Source organism: Notothenia rossii (genome assembly GCF_949606895.1).
Source record: "Notothenia rossii genome assembly, chromosome: 8".
NCBI classification, from domain to species: domain Eukaryota; kingdom Metazoa; phylum Chordata; class Actinopteri; order Perciformes; family Nototheniidae; genus Notothenia; species Notothenia rossii.
Window position 1 is genome coordinate 64,252,096 of NC_136906.1, and position 21,687 is coordinate 64,273,782.

A 21,687-nucleotide genomic window follows, 5' to 3' on the forward strand; every position below is an offset into this window, starting at 1 on the left:
GCAATTGCCTCAGGATGGACATTTTCGCCTTTTCTTTGACATTTTGTAGACCAAAATATGAACCGATGTAAAGGAAAATTTGAATCATTAGTAGTTGTTACAAATTGAGAAAAAGGTCCAGATTTCCTGACAGAATGTAAAGCATGGCAACAATGTTCATTTCAGCCAATTAAAAAGTCTCACGTCTCACGTCTCACTTTATAAAACTAAAGCCGGCATTGATTGATGCCAACTCATTAGCAAATGCAAGCTATAAAAATGATTTAGTGTTGCAACAGACAACATCACATCAAAGAAATGTGTACTTGCACACACATTACGGATAAAACCAGAGGCTCTAATATCTACAATCAAGCAATCCATCAACATCGACTCAACAATTATGTTCTACAGTCACTTTCTTAATGGGTAATATAATGAATACAGTTAATACAAGCTTTTGTTTCTTACACTTACATGTTCTTTTCTGAGGTAAGGCATTCTGTGGGTGCAGATACGGGCTGTTCTCCGCATCTATTCTTCTTTTGTATTTCTGTCTGCCGCCTCGAACCCGGTCCAGACGAACACCTTCAGAAACACAAACAACAGGACATTCATGAGGCAATTCTATTTATACACAAATACAATACTCACAACTGGCTGTCTTTAAATCACTAATTAAAGTCACTCATATGGACTGAATAGATATGTACTCAATATTTCAAACACTATTGAAAAATATATATATTCGTTTTTTTATTTAATGATTAGGTAGAATTACTGACTCAGTGCGCCAACATGTCAGGTTGCGTGTTTACATCTTTGTCTGTTGAAAATGTCTCCACTTCACCCATTTAGAATTATTTTGTGAAATTGTTCTAATTAGCATATTAATTCTTGAATAATGGCCCAAAACATGTGGTTTGTGCCGAATTTGAAAATATTTGCTCTGTGAATTGGAAGGACCAATGGAGGGACAACGAGAATACATTTTGCCTTTGCACACTGATATCGTTGTTGCGGGTGCATACAAATGCATCTAGATGATGTGATTACAGAGAAAATCAGGGTTAGTTTGGAGGTTTAATATTATTAGTAATTGTGAGTAGAATGGCATTTTTAAAAATTCATTATATTTTGTTATCGTTGTTAAAAGGAGTGTTACCGTTCATTCATGTAATCAGTTATCAAAAGCTATTGTACATGGTCAACCATCGACCAATCATCCACTCCCATGTCCCAAAGATCTCAAGGAGACATGGACGTGATCTCAAGGAGACATGGACATGTCTTACGCTGGCACAGCAGCACGCATCCTGTAACACGACACCAGACAACTTCAGAGCCACTGATGACAACTGCCTACCTTAACGAGCATTATGGTAGACTTGCCACCACAGAGAAGGGGATTTAAGAGTGTGTGACCGAGTGTGTGTGCACGGGGGGTAACTGAGAATAACATTCACCAGGTGTATCTCTAAAGAAAATGTGTCCAGTGAGTGAACGTGACTCAGGGAGCCTTCAGTAATGGTGTTGGGTTACTTGTCCACACAGAGGCCATAGTGACCCTGGATAGATCTATAATGGCACTCTGAGGGTATTATTTGCCCACTTGACACCTCACTGTGACACTTCATCCCTTTGAGCCTGCTTCCTCCTGGACTTATTCTTACTTATGCACATATTTATGGAGAGCTTGCATTAACATGCTCATTAAATAACCTTTAAATCAGGCAGGTGAAATTTGCCGTTGGGTTGAACAATGTTCTCATATTTTTGCATCATTGGTTTGAAAAGCCATTTTGTGTCATTTTATAGTTAAGCCATTATATTAACAACAATTTTTATAGAATTTCAGGTTTATTATTTAATGTACCGTGAACTGAGGTATGATGGAAAGCAAGGGGCCTTTCATAACGAAGCGAAGGTTTGAGAAATTGATTCATGACCTTTGCTGTAAACTAACATGCTCTTCCACCACGACATATTTGTTATATGTTTCAGTCAAGGTGACAAATGGATGCTTGCAAAATCTCCACAAACACACCTCCTTAAAAGTTTTTTTTACAGTAATGTATATATTTTCTAATCGCAATTCTAATTCATTTTGTATATTTCAAGTAAGGGATTTGTCTTTCAGTTCCTCTGATTGTGGCTCAATTGTAAAAAATGTATATCACATACTTCCCTTCACAAATTATGGTTCAACAGTGTTTGAATGTGTTATAAGGTATGGATTATAGATAGCTTTTATTCTAATAATGTGTCAAATGTAAGTAGGTGGTATTGAAGAAATCATACTCAAGATGTGTGGGGAATTAAAGAAGGGATTGGTGTCTAAACTCATTCCCCCCTGATCCTCCTCCGATGATGTAATCCAGGGCAAATAGTAAGTGTGGATTACCCTGGTCCCTAGGCAAGTGCCACTCTGAGGTATGAGATAAGGGATGAGGGCGCTTACTTGTGCATCTGATTTAATACCAACTGTCGGCGAACAATGGATTGAATCAAACAACGTTGGTCATTCGATATGTCAGAAAAGTTTGTTTTATACGGGTACGTTTGTGTGCATGTTTGTGCTCAGATCTGACAGTTATTCAAACGCACACATCAGAGTTAAGTGTAACTCTTCACTGTGGAATGTGCTGACAACCAAAAGGCCTAGAATAGCTTTGGTGGATAACAGGCACACATTCACCTCCTCCCTGTTCTTCTGTACAGCCCACTAGGGTTCAATAAACAAAGAGTACTCAGACATTGATCTATTTTTCCCGGCTCTCATCACTCAGCCCTCTTTTGAGAGTGTCTGGAACTTCACATGGGAATCTTTACAGGTTTTGAAAACTGTCACAGAGCAGCAGGATGAGGAACACTGACACAAAGCCGCTTATCCGGACTGATCTATCAGCCTCCATCACTAATGCCACTACCAGCATGTGTTCAGTATAAACAATCCCACGCTTTATGATATTGTGACAAATGTACACAAAACCACTGTCGCATTAAATTACCTGCACACTGCTTCTCAAATGAAAAGGATTTAGAAAGTTGGCGGTAAAAAGCCAGCATAAACCCACTGTTCTGCGTTTCTCAGAATACAGATTAACATGGGATGATTAACACACCTTGGACCAAATAGCTTCCGGCAGCAGGAAGTGGGATGACACGGTTAAGGAAAGATAAAGAAGGTACCTTAGAGGTATTGCAGCACCACTTGCAATATCTTATAGGAGCAATTACATCTGTATTATGAACTGTAATTTAAAAATATTCCACACATTTTGCCAAAATACATGTTTAACTGGCCTTAGAAGTGACAGCAACTGTAGTATTGAACACTAAACAGGGCTTAATCAAATCCTGCCCCAGGTCTATATGTCTTTTAGCCGTGTATTTAATACGGCCCTGACTCTCCCCATTAAACCTCACAGCTCCTCTGTCTCAGCCTTTACTGCGGCCTCTCGGGGAAGAGGGGCATTACGAGACACGATGAAGCGCGTTATGAGGGCGCTTACGATCAGAGTTACGAGGGGCAGTTCGCATTTCACGGAGGTCCAGGAATCCCACAAGGCATCTGGAGGAATTTACGAGGGGGAAGGGAAAGCAAAAGGGGGTGGCAAGAGGAGAAGGGGGTTGAGAGGCAGAATGGGATGCTGTTGATGCCCTTACCCTATTAAAAGCAGCTAATTTAGAAAAATGGCAGACACACACTCACACACAAACATAGAGGTGTGCCTTTAAATGTGAGTGCAGGCTGAAATGTGATAAACAAACTCATATACACAAACTGATACGTGTGTAAAGATGCCATGAATCTGTTTATCTAGTTAAACATACAGAGACACGCAGCAACAATAAACAGATGCTGTTATGTGTTTTAAGATGAGTTGGGATTAAAGAATCATTCAAGTCAATAATACCTTGGATCTTATTTTCACAGTTTTAGACAACGTTTCTATAAGTTATGATAGCATTAAAATTCTAATAATACTGCTATGGAATAGGGTGACATCGCTAAAACAAGTCTGACAATGCCATAAAATAGCGAAAAGGTTGTAAACAAGTTAATAATTCTCACATTATTTGAGGTAAAACCAAAAGTGATCACACCTAAAATGATTGTAATGAATGGCTTACGCACTACCATATGTGCTAGCTCATACAAAATGTAAACAACAGAAACTTATTGGCTAATGATACATTTGACTTCATTTTATCTTCAAGATATGTGTGGCTAACATGTAGCTTATGTACATTTCTTCACAAAATAATAAATTGGGGAGAAGAGTTTAGGGTATACATTTAATCTTTTTTAATAAATTGTGTAAACGTATTATCACGTTAGCAAACGAGCTAACTAAGAGATTGTTAGCATCCGGTTAGTAGGCCTAAGCATTTCCCCCCCTTTTCAATAACTCTTCAATTAATTAAATGGTGTACACTTAAATGCTTTAGTTACTATTCTTCTACCCTAAAACTGTACCCACCACGGACAAAGAGACACGTATGTTTTATCTGCTCTCCACTCTTTTTATCATCTATTGGCCCGACACTGCATGCAGCAGTATCCGTTACAGTAGGAGGTCGCTAATGTTTTCCTTTTTGAGTCACTTCTAAATCTGGGCGCTATGTCATCAGACTGGCGCACTGTAAGACTAAAGGAGCACCTGACTACTGCCACAGATTCTCTGAGTAGTAGCCTACGTATGTCACCACCATATTTCAACCCAGTCTCACGGCATTTCGTGTTATAGTCACAAAATTAATCTATTGAATCATGATCACCAACACCATTTCTCCATTTCTTTCGTGTCACACTGAACGATTTTAAAAGCAATGTAAATAATAACAAACTAGAAGGAAAAAATGATTTGAAAAAATACAGATTTCAGTATTCTGAGGCTCTGAGCCCCATTTATTTTCCTCGCGGACGGCAAAAAAGGTCAGACATTATACAATTTTAAATAAAAATAATAATCGTGGCTTGATATTGAGTAAGAAAATGTTTTTATGAACCACACAGCTTTGGTCTTCCAAGACCCGACCGGACAAAAAGACGTGGTGCAGGCACAAAACATACTACCAATAGAAATACATTGCTTTTAAAATCATGTGTGACACGAAAAAAATGGGAAAATCGTGTTGGTGAACACGAATGAATAGATTAAATTAATTTCGTGACTATTACACGAAATGCGGTGAGACTGGGTTATTTGTTCAAATTAGAAAGCACAAAGTCATAGGCTGGGTTAGTTAGGTTACTATTCATACACTCTTTACTTCTCCTACTTTAAAAAATATTATCTTGATTTGTTTTTTTCTTTTAGAAGTCCCTACAATTGCAATTTTCCAAAGTTTTGTCGCAGGAGTCCTAGCAACAACTCTCTCCATTATCTTAGCTGCAGCAGTGTTGCACACATACTGGCAGATTTCCAGGAGCTATTTTGGACGAGCACTGGTGAAGCAAAGACTGACACAATTGAACAGTTAGCAGCCCTCTCAGAGACACGGCTATGCATTGTTCAGTCCTGTGTTTACGACACATACACAGTCCTACACACATCACAGCTGGCACTAAGGGCCTGAAGTTTAACTGTCAGACGGTTTAGGTTTCACTGCAGTCTTCAGAACTACAGTACATGGCGTCGCTGGTTTGTCAGGTGAGACATTAAGAGAATCTCAGCTGGTATTATGGGGTATTATTTTCAGGAATTTACATTATAGAAATAGCAGTTAACCTTCAATCTTTAGGAGCGATTTCTCTGTCTTAGCTTTCCAAAGGATGATGTTTGAACTTCTGCCAAGACTACCAACCAATCACTCCCAAAAAAAGCAACTCAAACAATGTTTTGTTGTGTGAAGTGATTTTTTGTGTATAGCTGACCTTCTCTCAACATGCCCACAGACAGACATTTCACGAATCGACAGGCCTGGCAGGATTTCCTTCTTCTCTTGGTGATTTCACATTCATTGGACGCTGGGCAGCTGTATTCAATGTTTCCTGGAGGAGAAGAAGAGAGATAGATAAATACAAAATATATGCTTTTTGTGAAATTGCATTGGAGTAATAATTAATCATAGTTGTTGATTAAGTTCTGACAATATTCTCATAATGAGATTCACAATCCTCTTTTCAAAAGCTGAAAATGTGTCACCGCCGTAGATTTTAAAGGAGTCCTGCAGCTATTTATTACTGTACTTATATAACGTTAGGGGAGTCAGTCAAACTGTCAGACTTGAACAAATTCCTGCCAAGCTGAAGAGGACATACAACTGTTTCACAGGCTGGGTGCGAAACTAGTGCATCTTCAAATTACTGAGAAAAACATGAAGTCTTGTGGTTTCTAAAACACTTTTAAAAGCACATCGTTCAAAATGTTGACTGTCAATCTCAATGACATACAAAAACACAACGTTCCAACAACTAATTAAGAGTAACAGACATGGCAGCCAAAAGTGTGGGTTAAGCCTGATGGCTTTTAGCCAGTTGCAGGCGCTCTCAGCTGCCACCCTCGATCAGAAACAGGAAGTATCTGATGAGCCAAACATCACCAGTTGATCCGACAGCCGTTCATCCGGTTTGCCCTTTGAACTAATTTACAGTAGCCCACTTCTAGGCATAAACACATCCCAGTCTGCCGAGTCCTCGACCTGGGCTGCGAGCCCATAGATCACAGGACACTCCTTTTAATAAACCCACACTGCATGTCGCTGCCACTAATGGCTTTCAGGAGTGAGGTGGATGCGCGCACATTCAACCCCATATGTTATCTCAAGCTGCAAAGCCTAAACTCAAGCATGTTGACTATATACATGATGCACTGGAAGTTTAACCGCACATTGGCTGTTTGCAAACAGGTCTTTATTTAAAGCTTCTCTGCAGTTAAAGGCAGGGGGCGGAAGCTGTGAGCTAACTGATGAGGTTTGTTTATCCAAAAACAAATGAGTGCATCTGCACCATGTTGCTAGTAAAACAAGTTTATCATGATGCAGGAAGACATTATAAGCAATACACAATAAACTCTGCAACTAATATCCTTTTTCCACAAAAAATTAGCACGTATATGCGGGTGTATTAAACACAGCAAAACCTGCTAAAAATAGCCAATAAACTTCACATTGCCAGGAGACAAGTATGGCTTTCTGTTTTTTCCTTCTTCTTTCTTTCTGTTGTCCCTTTCGACGTCATGGACATGCCAGAAAACAAGGTTGGTAAAAAGTGCAAAATACTACGGTGGTTACTTTGTTTTTAGATACCTGTTATTATTCAGTCTTTCTTTCAAACTCTCAATCAGAGTGATTGTTGGAAGAGTAGAAAAGACAAACAAGTAGTTGTTGGTAGTATATTTTTAGCCAATGAGAAATAGACTCATTTATAAAACAAGCGTTAAAAACATGCATCTTAAAATAATGTATTTGTTGTATTGTCTCTCTCTTACCCTGGATGGTCCTCTTGAAAAAGGCCTTGCAGGCTTCACAGGAGGCCACACCATAGTGGTAACCCGAGGCAACGTCACCGCACACCAGACACACACGCTTGGCCACCGAGCCCAGCATGAATTCACACTTCACTTGGGTTTCCTCTTGAACAAACCTCCTGGATAGAGGTGGAGAGGAAGTGAAGGGGTCAAGTGTGTGATATTCATAGCACCTCTATTCAAACGAGAAAGGACAGTTTAATGCAGACACCAACCTGTTTGCTCCTCCATTGTTGGCCAACCCTGCTGCGTGACCATAGAGGCTTGGTGAGTCCAGCCCACTGATGAGGTTGTGGCCTTTGATCAGGGCTCCGTAGCTGGAGTTTGTGTCCGAGGAAGTGCTTCCAGGACTGGGCTGGGGAGGGCTGACGTCGCCCTGAGAGCTGGGGCTGGGGCTGGAGGGCTCACGCTTTATAGTGGGGGGACAGGTGGGGTCCAAGCCCCTCACTGACATCCTGCCAAAATGCCTGGAAAGAGGAGGGCAGAGAAGGAAAAATTTGAGAATTGTTAAATTATGGTATAAATGATCATATATGCATCACCAGAGAAGGTATGTCTCAGTTTGGTTTTCGGTAGGATTACGGAAAACCTACTGACCTGGTGTTTATGACATTTGGTAAAGCATAAGTCAAGGAAGAACCCATAACATTTTAGAAAAGATCTGATTCACAGGGCTTACACCAATCTGTACATTTGTTAGCATTTAGCCTAGCTGGTTGCACTCTCTGAGTACCCTTCCAGTTCTCTCTCGAGAGAGTTACCCTTATATCATGATTCACCTTTGTATTGTTATGAATATGAATAACTGGCTATTATAAAGCCAGGCATCATTAAGACAGACAATAAAAAAATCATCACTTTAAAAAAAACATCACTATTAATCTATGGATTGATGTATTTTGAAACCCCAAACAAACTAAAAAGCTTAAGATATTTATTTCAATCACACCTTTTTCTTCCCAGATGCTTTTACAATCTCTACCTCTCTATCTCCACGCCCCTTCATGCGTCCATCCATCTCAGCCATATCTAAGCCAGCCGTTTGTGATTCCCCACACATGCAAAGCTGCTGTCCATTACACTGCTTTGTTTTCAAAGAAGGAGGTTGCTTAAGCAAACGTAGGGAAATAGCCAAACCAGATATCATCCGCTTCATCATTATAACCATCCAAATGCGGCCAACTTCTTTGCTTTCTTATTTTATCTTTCTCTCTCATAGTGTCTCTCAGTTACTAATCACTCTAAAGGTCAACATTAAAAATAATCCATTGAACGAGAAAGGAACACATGCTTTGAAATTATATAACTAGAAGTCCAATTGTAAGTCCATTTTATGGGGTGTTGAGCATGGACAGGCAACCCCCAAATTAATAACAATTAAAATACATCATACTGTGCTTTTTCAATTCAAATATATATGATTATTTTTCTAATTACAAAAATATACATGCCTTTAGAGACCTAGCATTGTAAAAAAAATACTATTTTTAGAAGAACTATTCCTGCATCTTAAAGTATGTATCATGGCTTTATTATTGGATCGAGATGTAACCACAACAGACTCTGTCACCACGACGAGGAGAAAAAAGCATTTCTGAAACCAGCTGAGGTGTACAATAGGCTCACAGGCATGTGATCTGCGCTCCTACACACACGCTGAACACACACACACACACATTGTGGCGTCAGGCGTTCGTGTGTGCATGTAAAAATAAAAATCATAGACGGGCTCCCACTTCTCTACACACCCTTCAGATTCATGTGATCAGGAACATGTTAAAGCTCCATGCACACACTCACACATACACACAGTCACATTTTAAAGCAAGTGTCTTCATAAACACCCTGACACGTTACTGGTATGCAACTGTTTGTCGCCAGGCCAACTTTTAAAAAGACCAATACCGTCTCACACACTTCCACATGCAGAGAAAACCACACACACACACACACACACACACACACACACACACACACACACACACACACACACACACACACACACACACACACACACACACACACACACACACACACACACACACACACACACACACACACACACACACACACACACACACACACAAAGCTGTACATCCCTCTCACTCTAATCTGGGCCCGATGAGGTGGAAGACCATCTCAGTCTGTTTCCTGCCATGTAAATCAGTGTCCGCTCGGCCGCAAGTCATTTGCTAGGCAAAAAGACTGGCTGCGATTAACCACCTCCAGAGTAAACCATGGGCACGCGCTATTGACCACTCTACAAACCCACAAGAGACACACTGACAACAAGTTAAAACACCAAAGGACCTAACAGTAGGTGTTTCTACAGTAAAAATAAGCAAATGTGGCAACATAACATACAGCCAATGCAATGTAATCTTGGCATCTGCTGTCTGAAATGGGTGATCGAATTAACATTTGTGTTTTCACCAGTGTTGGGCAGTGCATAATCTATCCCCTAAATAAGGTTTTTATGGCGTACATTTTGGAAAACACACAGTTCTTACTCAGCAGACACGTAGCAACTATAGCTTCTATTTTGATTTGCTGTGATTGGCGCAGTGATGTACGTTATAGTGTCACTTAAATCATCCTCAATAAGAGCAGTCAGAGTGAATCAAAATCTTAAAGTTGTTTAACCAAAAGGTGGAGGTAATAATTCACAGTGGGGTTTCCACACTACACCAAGTTATTTGATCCATTGTTGATGCAAAAATATCCATCAGTGCAACTTTACGCATTTTGTTTGGTCGAAAAAAACCTCCCTTAAGATCAAGTAGCCAAATATTGTATTATTTTTCAATCAGAACTGAGATTCAATGCATTCACTACCCGAATTGAAACTTTCCCAACACTACCAAACTCTTTTCTTAAGGTTAGTAAGTAAACTCAATAAGAAATAAACAAGACATTTTAACAGCCCCCCTCCCCCGTTGACATCTCTCACCCAATCCACTTTGAGGACTATAAAAACAGTACAGTGACGAGATTTCAGTTTGCTTTTAAAGTGACTCACTGGTTTACTTATTGGCTATCAATCACAGGCGTCCATATTGCTGTGTCAAGTCTCTGACAGATGCAGAGTGAGATATACTTTGTGCTCCCCCATTATAATGCATCTCAGGGAGAAGGAGGAGAAGGAGGAGAAGGAGGAGGGGGGGGGGGGGGGTGCTGTTGTTTTACTTTTATAATGAAATGGCATTAAAGTTGGGCAATCAGATGTGATGTAATATTCACTTTGACAGATTACTAAACTACCGCTCCTAATAAAAGCCCATCAATAGACGTTTGGTAGCTGCTTCTACAGCGGCATGCAGCGGGGATAAATCAGAGTGTGTGTGTGTGTGTGTGTGTGTGTTTGCGCGTGCGTGCGTGCGTGCGTGTGTGTGTGTGTGCGTGTGTGTCAGTGAGTATTCAAATTTATCGTACCTTTCTACCCCTTTGTGTCCCGGTATCCAAAACAACTCTAATTGCACCTTTGCAACAAAGACGAATAATTCAGCGTGAAACGACAAGGAGACAGAAAGGGAGAAGAAGAAGAGAGGCGGGAGGAAATTACAAGAGAGTCCGACAGATAGAGGGAGTGTGGAAAAAAAGCCGGGAAGGGACAGAAAGAAAGGGGTTGTGCCTGTGGCTCATTAACCTGGGGGTGTTGAAAGAAAAGAGAGACGGCAACACTCACTTTCAAATGAGCAGAGTCATAAGGGCAGACAATGACCCAGCGGATGAAGGAGATGAGGGAGAGAGAAGAAAACAGGGAGGGAAGGGAAACACAGGGGGAAAAGGAAGGGAAGTGACCAAGAGATGTAAAGAAAATGAAGGCGAAACAGGCCTTGGGGAAGCGAAAATGTGATGCTTCAACAAGAAACACAAATACTGACTGACCTTTAGCCCTAACAACAACCCTGAGGAGTATTTATTTAGGTCAGTGGGGTCTCGGTAGTGTTTTTTTTTGTGTGCTAATGAGCCAGTAGGAGATGAGCAGGGATCAGTGGCACCCCAAGCCAGCCGTAAGAGCCTTAGTCAGGCTTTGGTGAAGCTGTTAGCAGCGAGATGAGGTGTCTGTGGCTGCAGACTGGCACCCGCAGGCTCTGGAAACATGGATAGCGTGCCATACAGGGGATCATCTGCGGCCATCGCTGCCTTTTTTTTATACCATTCTTCATCTGGTTTTCTGTCACCAGCAATCAGCCGACCTGTACGTCCATTTGTCAGCCTCGCCGTCTGTCTGCAAAGCTCATCTTTCTCTGCTATAGGGAACCCTCAGTGCTGGATGTTTTCTCAGAGCCAGAGTGATTATGCCACAGCTGATAAAATCGCAGCGGTGATGATAATGAACATGATTTTTTATGATTACAGAAATGTAAGGCAATCAAAAAGCTGTCCCGGGTAATCAGGCAGCTGCTTCGCACATTTCTTTACAGGCTTTCTGCGGATTTCTGAAGACTTTTACTAGCCTTGGATGTCCCGGGGTGTCTCAAACTGGTCTTCACCACCTCCTCTCACTATAAACAAACAGGCTGAACAATGACAACTGTTAGCATACAAACAAACCTCCACACCAGCCAGGAAATACTCATTGAAACCTTCCCAAAGCACAAAGACGCTTAAGTTTACTCAAGAAAATCAATTCAGCAAGTTTCTGATCTTACAAATAGTTTGGGAGATTTTTTGACCAAAATGCCAAACTCTCTGAATTTCCACATATTAAATATTGGGGTTTGGACCATTATCACCACAAAACAAGGAATTCTTAAGAATTTCGAAAAATAAATTATTATTACTATTTTACAGACAACACTTAAGAAAATAGCTGTCTGATGAAATAAATGTAAGCCTTAAACTGGTAATGAATAGCAAACGTGTACACCATGTTAATTCAAAGGAAGATATAAACGTAAGGATGATTTTAAATGTTCATGGCCTCAAAAAGAAACACTGACATAGTAAATTGTAGTAATTGTAATAACAAATCTTGTAAAAAAGCAAGTCAACGGTTGTTCCCTAAAGTGGAGGAGAATTGAAAATGCTGTAGTAAAATACCATACGTTTACCACTCGTATTGTCCCTTCTCCATTAGACTGGATTTTCTTGAGTGTGATGGACCCTAATTCTCACAATTCAACCCTGTGTGCTTAGTAATTCATACTTAAAATACACAGACGAAGGAAACTGACTAAAGCATCGAAATCAAAAGCACACAGCTCGTGATACCTGGGTAGCACACACAGTAAAGTAATAAATATATAAGATGTATAAGTGAGATACAAAAGCAAAAAGACACTTTTGAATATCAAACACCCACACACAAAAACACAATGTCCCAACATTCATACCTTATCTCTACAATTCTAGTTCAGTTTGCTAATACACATTGTTCCTTGTAAGACACTTTATGCTCGCTGTGCAGGGTGGAGGTACTTACTCTGTGTCAGAGTGGTAGGTGAAACACTCTGGGAGGTAGAGGTCGACTAAATCCATGTGCACTCTGCAACCATGCTCTGTAGGGAGAAAAGTGAATATCTGTTTCCCTGCTCTCCTTCTCTGTATCTCGTCCTGTGTTCTATAAGCTGTATGTCTCAGTGCACCGTTTGTCACTTTCTCTTTGCTATGTCTCAAAACTTTGCCTCCATCTACTGACGTCTCTTCTGTGGTATCACACCTCAGCTGCTCTCATTGTCCTCGCTCGTGTGTGTCTTCCTGTCACTCACACTCACACACACTCTGGCTGCCTTTGAAGTCCTGGCTGTTGTGACTAGCTGGCTGTGTGTGACAAGGGTCTCCAGGCTGAAGCTGGCCCTCATGAATCCTCAGCCACACACATTTGAATGGCCTTCCCCCAGCAAGCTAGGCTGGCAGCTGATTGGCTGTACTCTAAGCCAATGAGAGCCATCCTCTCACTGGGGCAGGTGGAGATGACAACAGAGGATGTTTTAGGTTTTAATTCTTAGAAAGAACCCTTTTGGAGAGAACTTTATATGTGGATGTGAAAATCCCCAAATAGGTTAAGATTTAAAGGGTCTTTGCAGTCTTTGTGTTACTATTTTTATTGAACAATTAATTAAACCTCAGTGAATGTTATTCCATAAACTGAATTGTGATAAAATAAACACTATTAGAAATATGTCTTTAACTGTTAAATTAGATCAAATGAATAGGTAGACACCTTGAATATATATATATATATATATATCTACTTAATAATGTCAATTATAGGAATTCATTAAGGGTAAAACATCTGTTTGCTGCCTCTTATGTGAAAACAGGCTGCTATTTCTTTCTCTGATTTTGTATTATTTAAATTAAATATCATTGGGTTTCCGATTACATTTTAATATAACATATCTAAAACAAACTTCTAAAATATTGGCTTTTCTTCTCTGAATTTAATTCACTTAAATAATTATAATTTTTGTATTTCATTTGTTATTTTAATGACAGTGTTTAACAGTATTCAACTGTCCTTTAAGAATGTGCTTCTTTTTCTTGTTGGTTTTAATGTTTAATGTAAAGTGCTTTAAATTGCCTTGTTGCTGAAAAGTGCTTTATTAGTAAACTTGCCTCTTTGGTTGGATCAAACAAGCATCAAATTAACTGATAAATATTCAGCTGATACCCACTTTATCTGACCCACTATTCAGATAAATAAAAACTTCTCCGATACAACACTCAGATACATATATAATCCCATAATGCTGGATATAAACTGGATAATTACCTGGAAAATCACCTATTTTAGTGTCAAAGTCACTGCTTGAATGAAATAAGATTCTTCCCACACAGATATGAATGAACATATGGTCACAGTTTGTAACCTTAGCTGACTTACTGCTGGTGCAGCACTTGATCTATCTGATCTAATCAGCAATGGCTATGTGCCTAACGTGATACGTTTTGCCTTTTGCTGCCACCACACACGTGCACACCAATTGAGAACACTACTTAATTTACTGTGCGTAAGTAGCACTTGGCATTGCAAAAGGTTAGCAGGTGCAATCCAATCTGCACATTTCAGTTACAGTATCCTATGAAGTTTCAAAACGAAGTTCTCCGAATTCATATGAAGTGCTGATTTAACTTCTACAATTGGATCCAAGATGGATCGACAAGAATCCCGCAAGCATAAGAAAATACTTTAAATACTAACAATAATAAAACTGAAATTAAGTTAATCACCACTAACGTATATTCTCAGTTCTCCCATAAGAATGAAGTTGCAGTAAGTAGCTTGGGGTTAAATGCAGTGTTGTCACTACGCCCCTAATCCACTTACAGCAGATGCACAGCCCATGTCAACAAAAATCCCTTGTAATGCAAAACGTTTTGCAGTTTGTACAGATACACACTGCCCCAGCCTTGTTGAAGAAGACATGGGTCAAATTCAAATCATGGTGGTAAACCCTGAGGTCCTGAGGTAGGCCTAGCTGTGGGTGCTTGGAGCATGGAATACATTATGCAGTAAAAAGTGGAGTGCATAAAACGTATCTGAACTAATATATAACGATAAGATGATACAGCAATGAAGTATTCTTCATCAATGTACAAGCACAGGAACAGTTTTCACTATTCAAAACCAGTAAATCCCACACATTTTCCACAAACTATTTAAAGTTCAATTATTTGACTTCTTCATTCAAAAACACATCCCGTGTCTTTAGGGTGATGGAACAATACTCCCCCAATGAATATGGTGTTAACTAATAGCATCAAAAACGCACAGATTTCAAAGGGAGTTTGGGACACATACAATTTATAATTTCTGCTCTTTTTTTTGGTTTCGGCCTGTCTTTTCCTCTCTCCCTACATGACGTTCATGCTTGTGCTCCAACCTGACCCCTGCCTAACCAACCTCCACAGGAATGAAATCACCTGCGCTAATCTGCTGCTCAGATAAAGGCCAGACAGCAGACTGCCTGGAGTGGTCCTTATCTTATTACGCACCACATGAAACAGATCGGCAACACAAATACAGCAGCCACATACACAGGCATTTAACTTGTGTAAACAAACACACGATCGCAACACACGCATAAAGGAAGGAGCATGAATAAAATCCTCCTAAAAGATAGAGAGAGTGTGATTTCTAACGGTACATACATTTATCTCAACCGCAAAATGCAAAAAGCCAGACACTTAGCTACTATCATATCAAATCTCTTAAAGTTAATGTATCACATAAAACATTATCTACACTGAGAAATTATCTTTTATAAACCATTTAGGAAATTAATGTTGACGTTCAAGTGAAGTGGTTCTTATCTCTCAGTGGCTTTTAGCTTGGCAGCTGCCGTCAATGGACTCTTATTTGCTCCAAAAAGCGGAGGGGCTTTTCACATATTCAGGTTGAAATCAAAACTTGAGATTGCTAATTTTATCAATGCTTGATGTTATCCTTGGCACCGGTCGAGTGGTCTCGAGACGTACCACAACAATAAGGCACACTTAAACCAAGCCAGAGTGGCGTCGAGCAAGCCACTTCACCCCAACGCACCTGAGTAGTTTATTTTTCCTGACAATCTACTAGTTACTGTGTACCACTGTACAAAAGCTTTTTGTTTCACTTCAAATGGCTCTATGTCAAAGGTTGATGTTAATTATAAAAATAAATGTTACAACAGAACAAAAGTTAAATAATCAAATGTTTAGCTATGCTAGCAACCAGTGGCGGCCGGCCCATAGGGGCGCTAGAGGCGCCGCCCCACCTCTTCCCACATGAAAAAAAAATATATATATTTACATTTTTTTTTTTAATTTTTAAATTGTTTATGTTTAATGAACAAGGTAAATATTATATAATTGGTATCAGTAAAATGTATAATCTACAATAAAATATCGTTTAAAATTGTGTTACGATGTCTAAAGTTACTGATAAGTCGCATGTTTCCTGCCTGGCCTTGCCCGTGTATCATTACCCTCTCTCTCTCGTCGTCTGGGCGCTAAGAGAGGAGCCCTCAACCAGAGCAGCAGCAGCCACTACCAGCTGACTGATGCTATCTTTAAACTATGCCGCCAAAACACAATTTCAGCCAATCAGCGTCGTCAAATCTGATGGTCACAGGGCGCCTACGTCAGCGCCCGGTGCAGTCTGTGAGTTGTTTGGACTCGTATCCAAGAAGACAAAACAGGAAGCTGTCATTCACTCTGGAAGCTATCATTAGCAGCTAATGAAAACTCAATTTTTGATATAAAAATGGAATTATGGATTATCAATACTTTTTCAAAGTGACAGACACATTGGATTAACCTATGGATTAACCTTCAGCCGCGTTTTTCGTTTTTGATCAAAATAACATCAAAAGGTGAGCATATCTCTGTGTTTTGCTACCTAAAGCTACGTCGTGTGATGTCTGTATTTGCTTCCCCTGTCGCGAGTTCTGATCACTCAGTGATGATACTTATATTTCTAGAATCTGTGGAATCTCAGCTTGTTAGCATAAACTTGTTTGTGCATATCCGATAAGTATATCGATTGATTTATACCTAGAGTGCGTTAGCATTTTTTCCACTCAGGGCTCATTTAGACGCTTCTTGTGAGACTTGTGTTTTGTTTCGGTAAACCTGGTTCATATCATCAGTTAGCTGAGTTTCTTCCTGTTAAATGAGCAGGACACAGGGCCGCCCCTCCCTACAGGCCAATCACGCAGGCTGCATGGGGCCCCGCCTTGCCGAGGGGGCCCCGCCCAGAGGGCCTCAGCTCTCTGCGTTTTCCGCGCAGTTCAACCGCAAGGTTCCGCTGCTCCGATCCGCAGCCACTAGCACCCCCCCCCCCCCCCCGTCGACGCTCGCGAAACAGAGGGTTTCATCATATAACTTTGCGTGGGGCCTCATGTTGGCCAGGGACGGCCCTGGCAGGACACATGAATAGTTTATTACATTTTAAGAAGCCATGAGACACAGTTTCGTGAGAAAAAAGCCCCATAACAGGTTTAATGGGAATTAAATCATTTTAAGTAATTTTGAGTATTCCCAAACCCCGGTGTTCTGAAGTTTGTGTGGGCCTACTGTACTGTTGCACAGTTGTAGAAACTATGTCCAGGACAATGTGTTTGGAAGTTTTGGAAGATTCATAGCTAACCACACTGAAGATTATGGAGGTATTGATCAGTCTTCTCATATTTGTAAGCCTCAATTTGTCCTAATTTAAGGGGTCTTTTCTCAAAACATTTTACCAGGGGAGCATGTACTAGTATTGTTTGGACACCATTTCCACAGCCCCCCCCTAACAATTCCAACAGCCGCCACTGCTAGCAACATGGCTCCAGGGATGACAGTGCAGGTCTGACCACCACCATCGTGGTCCAGGAAAAAATGTAATGACATTGGTGTTACCTTAAAAAAAAAGTCCAACACCACAAAGTAGTCGGATTTTTGTCTAAATAGCCACAGCTGTGGCTACTTTGTGTTTACTGCGAATTAGCAAATGCTAGCATGCTAACACGCTAAACCAGCATGGTGCACATGGTAAAGATTGACCAGAGATCAGTTTATTTTGGAACTGGATCCATCCTAAAATCGATTTATGGTCGACAAAAATAAAAAGGAATGTATTTCTTTATCATTTTATATTTGAGTGAATATTTAGTTTTCTTTTTAAATATCAAAATCAGTAAGGAGTAGTTTTAGAGTTTCTGTAACAAATGTAAACCTTCTGCTGGATGTCAAAAACAAATGTAGTTAAAAAATATAAAAGGACTAAAGGGCTGTTTAAACAATTCAGATGGAATAGAAAACCTAAAGGGCATACAAAACATCTCAACAAAAACCACAGAGCACAAATGACAGGTAAACTGAGCAAAGAGGACATTGACATGAACCAAAGCAAAATCCTGAAATAACAAGAAACGGAAACGAGCTCAATGCAGCAAATGAAATTGAACACGCATGGCTGCATCAAAATATACTCTCTTTTTTTTACACTGCTGAGTTTAAACCGAAGACAGGAGTTCAATAGCTGATCCGAAGGGACGCTGCCTGTAACAGAGCGCCCAGCTGCCAGCTATTGACCACATGATTCCTTTTCTCTGAAGAAAAGGAAAAGTACCAGTGAAGCTGACACCCTTTGTTTGTGTGTGTGTGTGTGTGTGTGTGTGTGTGTGTGTGTGTGTGTGTGTGTGTGTGTGTGTGTGTGTGTGTGTGTGTGTGTGTGTGTGTGTGTGTGTGTGTGTGTGTGTGTGTGTGTGTGTGTGTGTGTGTGTGTGTGTGTGTGTGTGTGTGTGCGTGCGTGTGTGTGTGTGTGTGTGTGTGTGTGTGTGTATGTGTGTGTGTGTGTGTGTGTGTGTGTGTGTGTGTGTGTGTGTGTGTGACGTGTGTGTGTGTTCATCACTTTCTACTCATGCCTAAACTCACACCCACCAAAAATATGCCCCTGGGGACGGCTGTCGGATTGACTTCCAAAACTGGACAGTCACTCTGCAACTCCAACTCCAACCCCCACCTTACACACACACACACACACACACACACACACACACACACACACACACACACACACACACACACACACACACACACACACACACACACACACACACACACACACACACACACACACACACACACACACACACACACACACACACACACACACACACACACATATTAGCATCACTCCTCAGCTCTAGTGAGTGTAATCTGCTTAGTTTATGCCTTACTCACAGTCATCCATCAATTACTGAGACAGAGGGAAAGACTATTGACACTGTGGGCAAACACCACTGTCTCGCCGCAGCGACACAGTACCTTGCAGACACTTCAATGGTTTACAAAAGGAGTGGTGGGGTAAGTAAAAGTAAAGAAAAGGAAGAAAGTGGAGCTGAAACTAAGATAGGGAAACAAGATAGAGAGAAATATTATATAGAAATTGAATAGCTGTGTTCTTTATGCATGGTATCTTTAAATAGATGAATGGGAGGGAAGTGATACATTAAATGATGTATTGAAAGACAGATTGGAAAAGGATCAGTTTCATTTTATTGATCTGGAGCGCACTGTAAAGGGATCAGAGGTCACACACACACACACACACACACACACACACACACACACACACACACACACACACACACACACACAGGCATCCATAACAGAAACCTTAGTAAGCCTAAGGGAGATGCTTAAAGCTACGTAACCATAGAAATGTCACTTAGAGCTACTGGGACCTGCTGCCGCTATCCTCAGAGGGTCAATGGTCTTTAAATGCTTTTCACTTATCAGGCCATTCTACAGTCCCACTGGGGAGGAAGTGAGTCAGCGCTAGGAAACATATATGCACAGGAAGGCATTCGGTCATACAGGATTTCATTGGGGCTAATTTGGGATCATTGTATGAGTATTTGACACCAAATGCACAGAGAAATATTGAAGAATCTCAGGATCTTAAAGGTGGTTTACATACCCTTATAATAACTTGGCTGGACTGCCTCCTAGTGGACATATTTATTTTACATTTGCAGCAGCTACAGTCTATGCTATACACAACTAACCACAAGGGTGATAAGGTCAAATTATTTTATAAGCAATAAAAAGCAATTAAAACTGTGGTTTGATTTGAAATGATGGTGCGCCAATCCATAGAACTAGCCTAAATCTGAAATATTTAGTTTAAAGACGCTTTAAACAATTTTAAACCTAGATTTAATTATGTTGCCATTAAATTAAATTAAACTCCAGCTTTGTAATACTTTCAGCATTAACTTAAAACTTTCACTTGAGGAAGTTTAACTTTTAAAATGGCTGCCTTTAAGAGATGTGTACAACATATTAAAGTTTGTCCTTTCACTCCAGTTGATCTGTTATGACACCCAGTTCCTAACTGGTAGTCTTTTTTTCCTTAATGTTCTGTTCTATTTTTGGGCTATATTGCCTTAACAATGTGTCAAACACACATGTATTAATTCATTTAGGAAAGTAACCATCTCTGTATTGCTTCAACTCTATTTAATTTTGTTACAAACAAACTTTCATTTACTAACCTGAGATTAGTTTTTCAGTGTACACAGAGCTCTGTTTAATTTAAAATCTAGATTTACTCATTTTATACCTAGTAATGTGGATTACTGCAGCTTCATTATCTTAACAATCTATATTGGTTTAACAGTTGTGCTTCCTGTGTCCAGTTTATAGGCATTTATCACTCGACTCGTCATAGTAGGAAAAGCACAGGTGATAATATCACACAACGATGGCTCTGATTTATCCAGGTGTCATCAACACATCTAAAGCTGCTAGCCATGGTTCATTTGATTAAATACACGGTATTTTCCTAAGTAAAAATGTAATTTTGAAAAAAGGTCTATATGCCTTTATTTATATTGGAGTATTTTACATTGTATTTTACTTAAAAAGGGGGGGAAAAATTGACATTTAACTTTTACAGAGGTGGTTCATTCACATTCTTTTTTAGCTATCCCCCATTTATAAACACACACACACCTGGTTCCCAGAACCGTCTCAGGTGAGGAGCCACCGGTGCGGGCCCAACACACACATAAAATCCTCGGAGTCAGCATCACACACCTACTGCTGATGTCAGGGACTATTATAGGCACTTTCACATAACCACACTCACACAAACCAGCAGTCTATCTTATCATATCACTTTAATCTCCACAGGTGGCAAATTTAGCCCTCCGGCTCCCTGTCAGCATGTCTACACTAAACAAATCAACACAGACATACATGGAGACTAAAAGAGCTTCCCTGTCATGAAGGTAACAAAAAAAAGACTACCACAGCTTTATGTTTTTTCGCCTGCTGGCTTTCTATCTCCCTTTGTATCTAGAGCCAGCCTCTCTAACACATTCTGTCCGCAGCTCCACAGGTGAGCCAGTCTCACCCCACGACACCACCAATAATCTTCCTCTGATTCCATCACATCCTTCCCTTCTTGCTTCTAATCCTCCACCATCTCTGTCCTCCATCATCTGATCATACAGATGCACCCATGAGGGCACTACTGGGATATCCACACTCCAGGCAAAAATGTAACGCCAGGCCCATAATTGCCTCATGACCCCCCCACCCGACACCACCCTTCTCCAGGCTTTCGGGGTCCTCTTCTCAGTAAAGCCCACCTTCTGGTCATCCTTCAGCCCTGCTCAACACAGTCCACTGGTTCCTGGCAATGGCGAAGGAACAGCAGTCAAAATGTAATTTTCTGCAAGATTACACATGATAATGACTCGTTTTGGAGGTTCTCCATAAATTATGACTTCCAATTATAGATGCA

At 40.4% G+C, this 21,687-nt stretch overlaps 1 protein-coding gene across 5 annotated transcripts in view; it reads right to left on the reverse strand.

Annotated features, from left to right (window-relative positions):
- Positions 1-21,687, reverse strand: part of LOC307016706 (estrogen-related receptor gamma-like) — a 39,395-nt gene that overhangs the window by 8,677 nt on the left and 9,031 nt on the right. For 3 of the 5 annotated variants that reach the window (XM_079645954.1, XM_079645953.1, XM_079645952.1), the window contains 4 exons: positions 7,673-7,924; positions 7,419-7,576; positions 5,864-5,980; positions 457-567 (listed from right to left, as the gene is read on the reverse strand). In XM_079645954.1, the coding sequence (XP_079502080.1) occupies positions 457-567; positions 5,864-5,980; positions 7,419-7,576; positions 7,673-7,911 (625 nt within the window). In that variant the 5' untranslated portion in view covers positions 7,912-7,924. Of the gene's footprint in view, positions 1-456; positions 568-5,863; positions 5,981-7,418; positions 7,577-7,672; positions 7,925-12,885; positions 13,181-21,532; positions 21,603-21,687 lie in introns of those variants that run through there. The other 2 variants (XM_079645951.1, XM_079645950.1) reach the window with 2 other exon arrangements.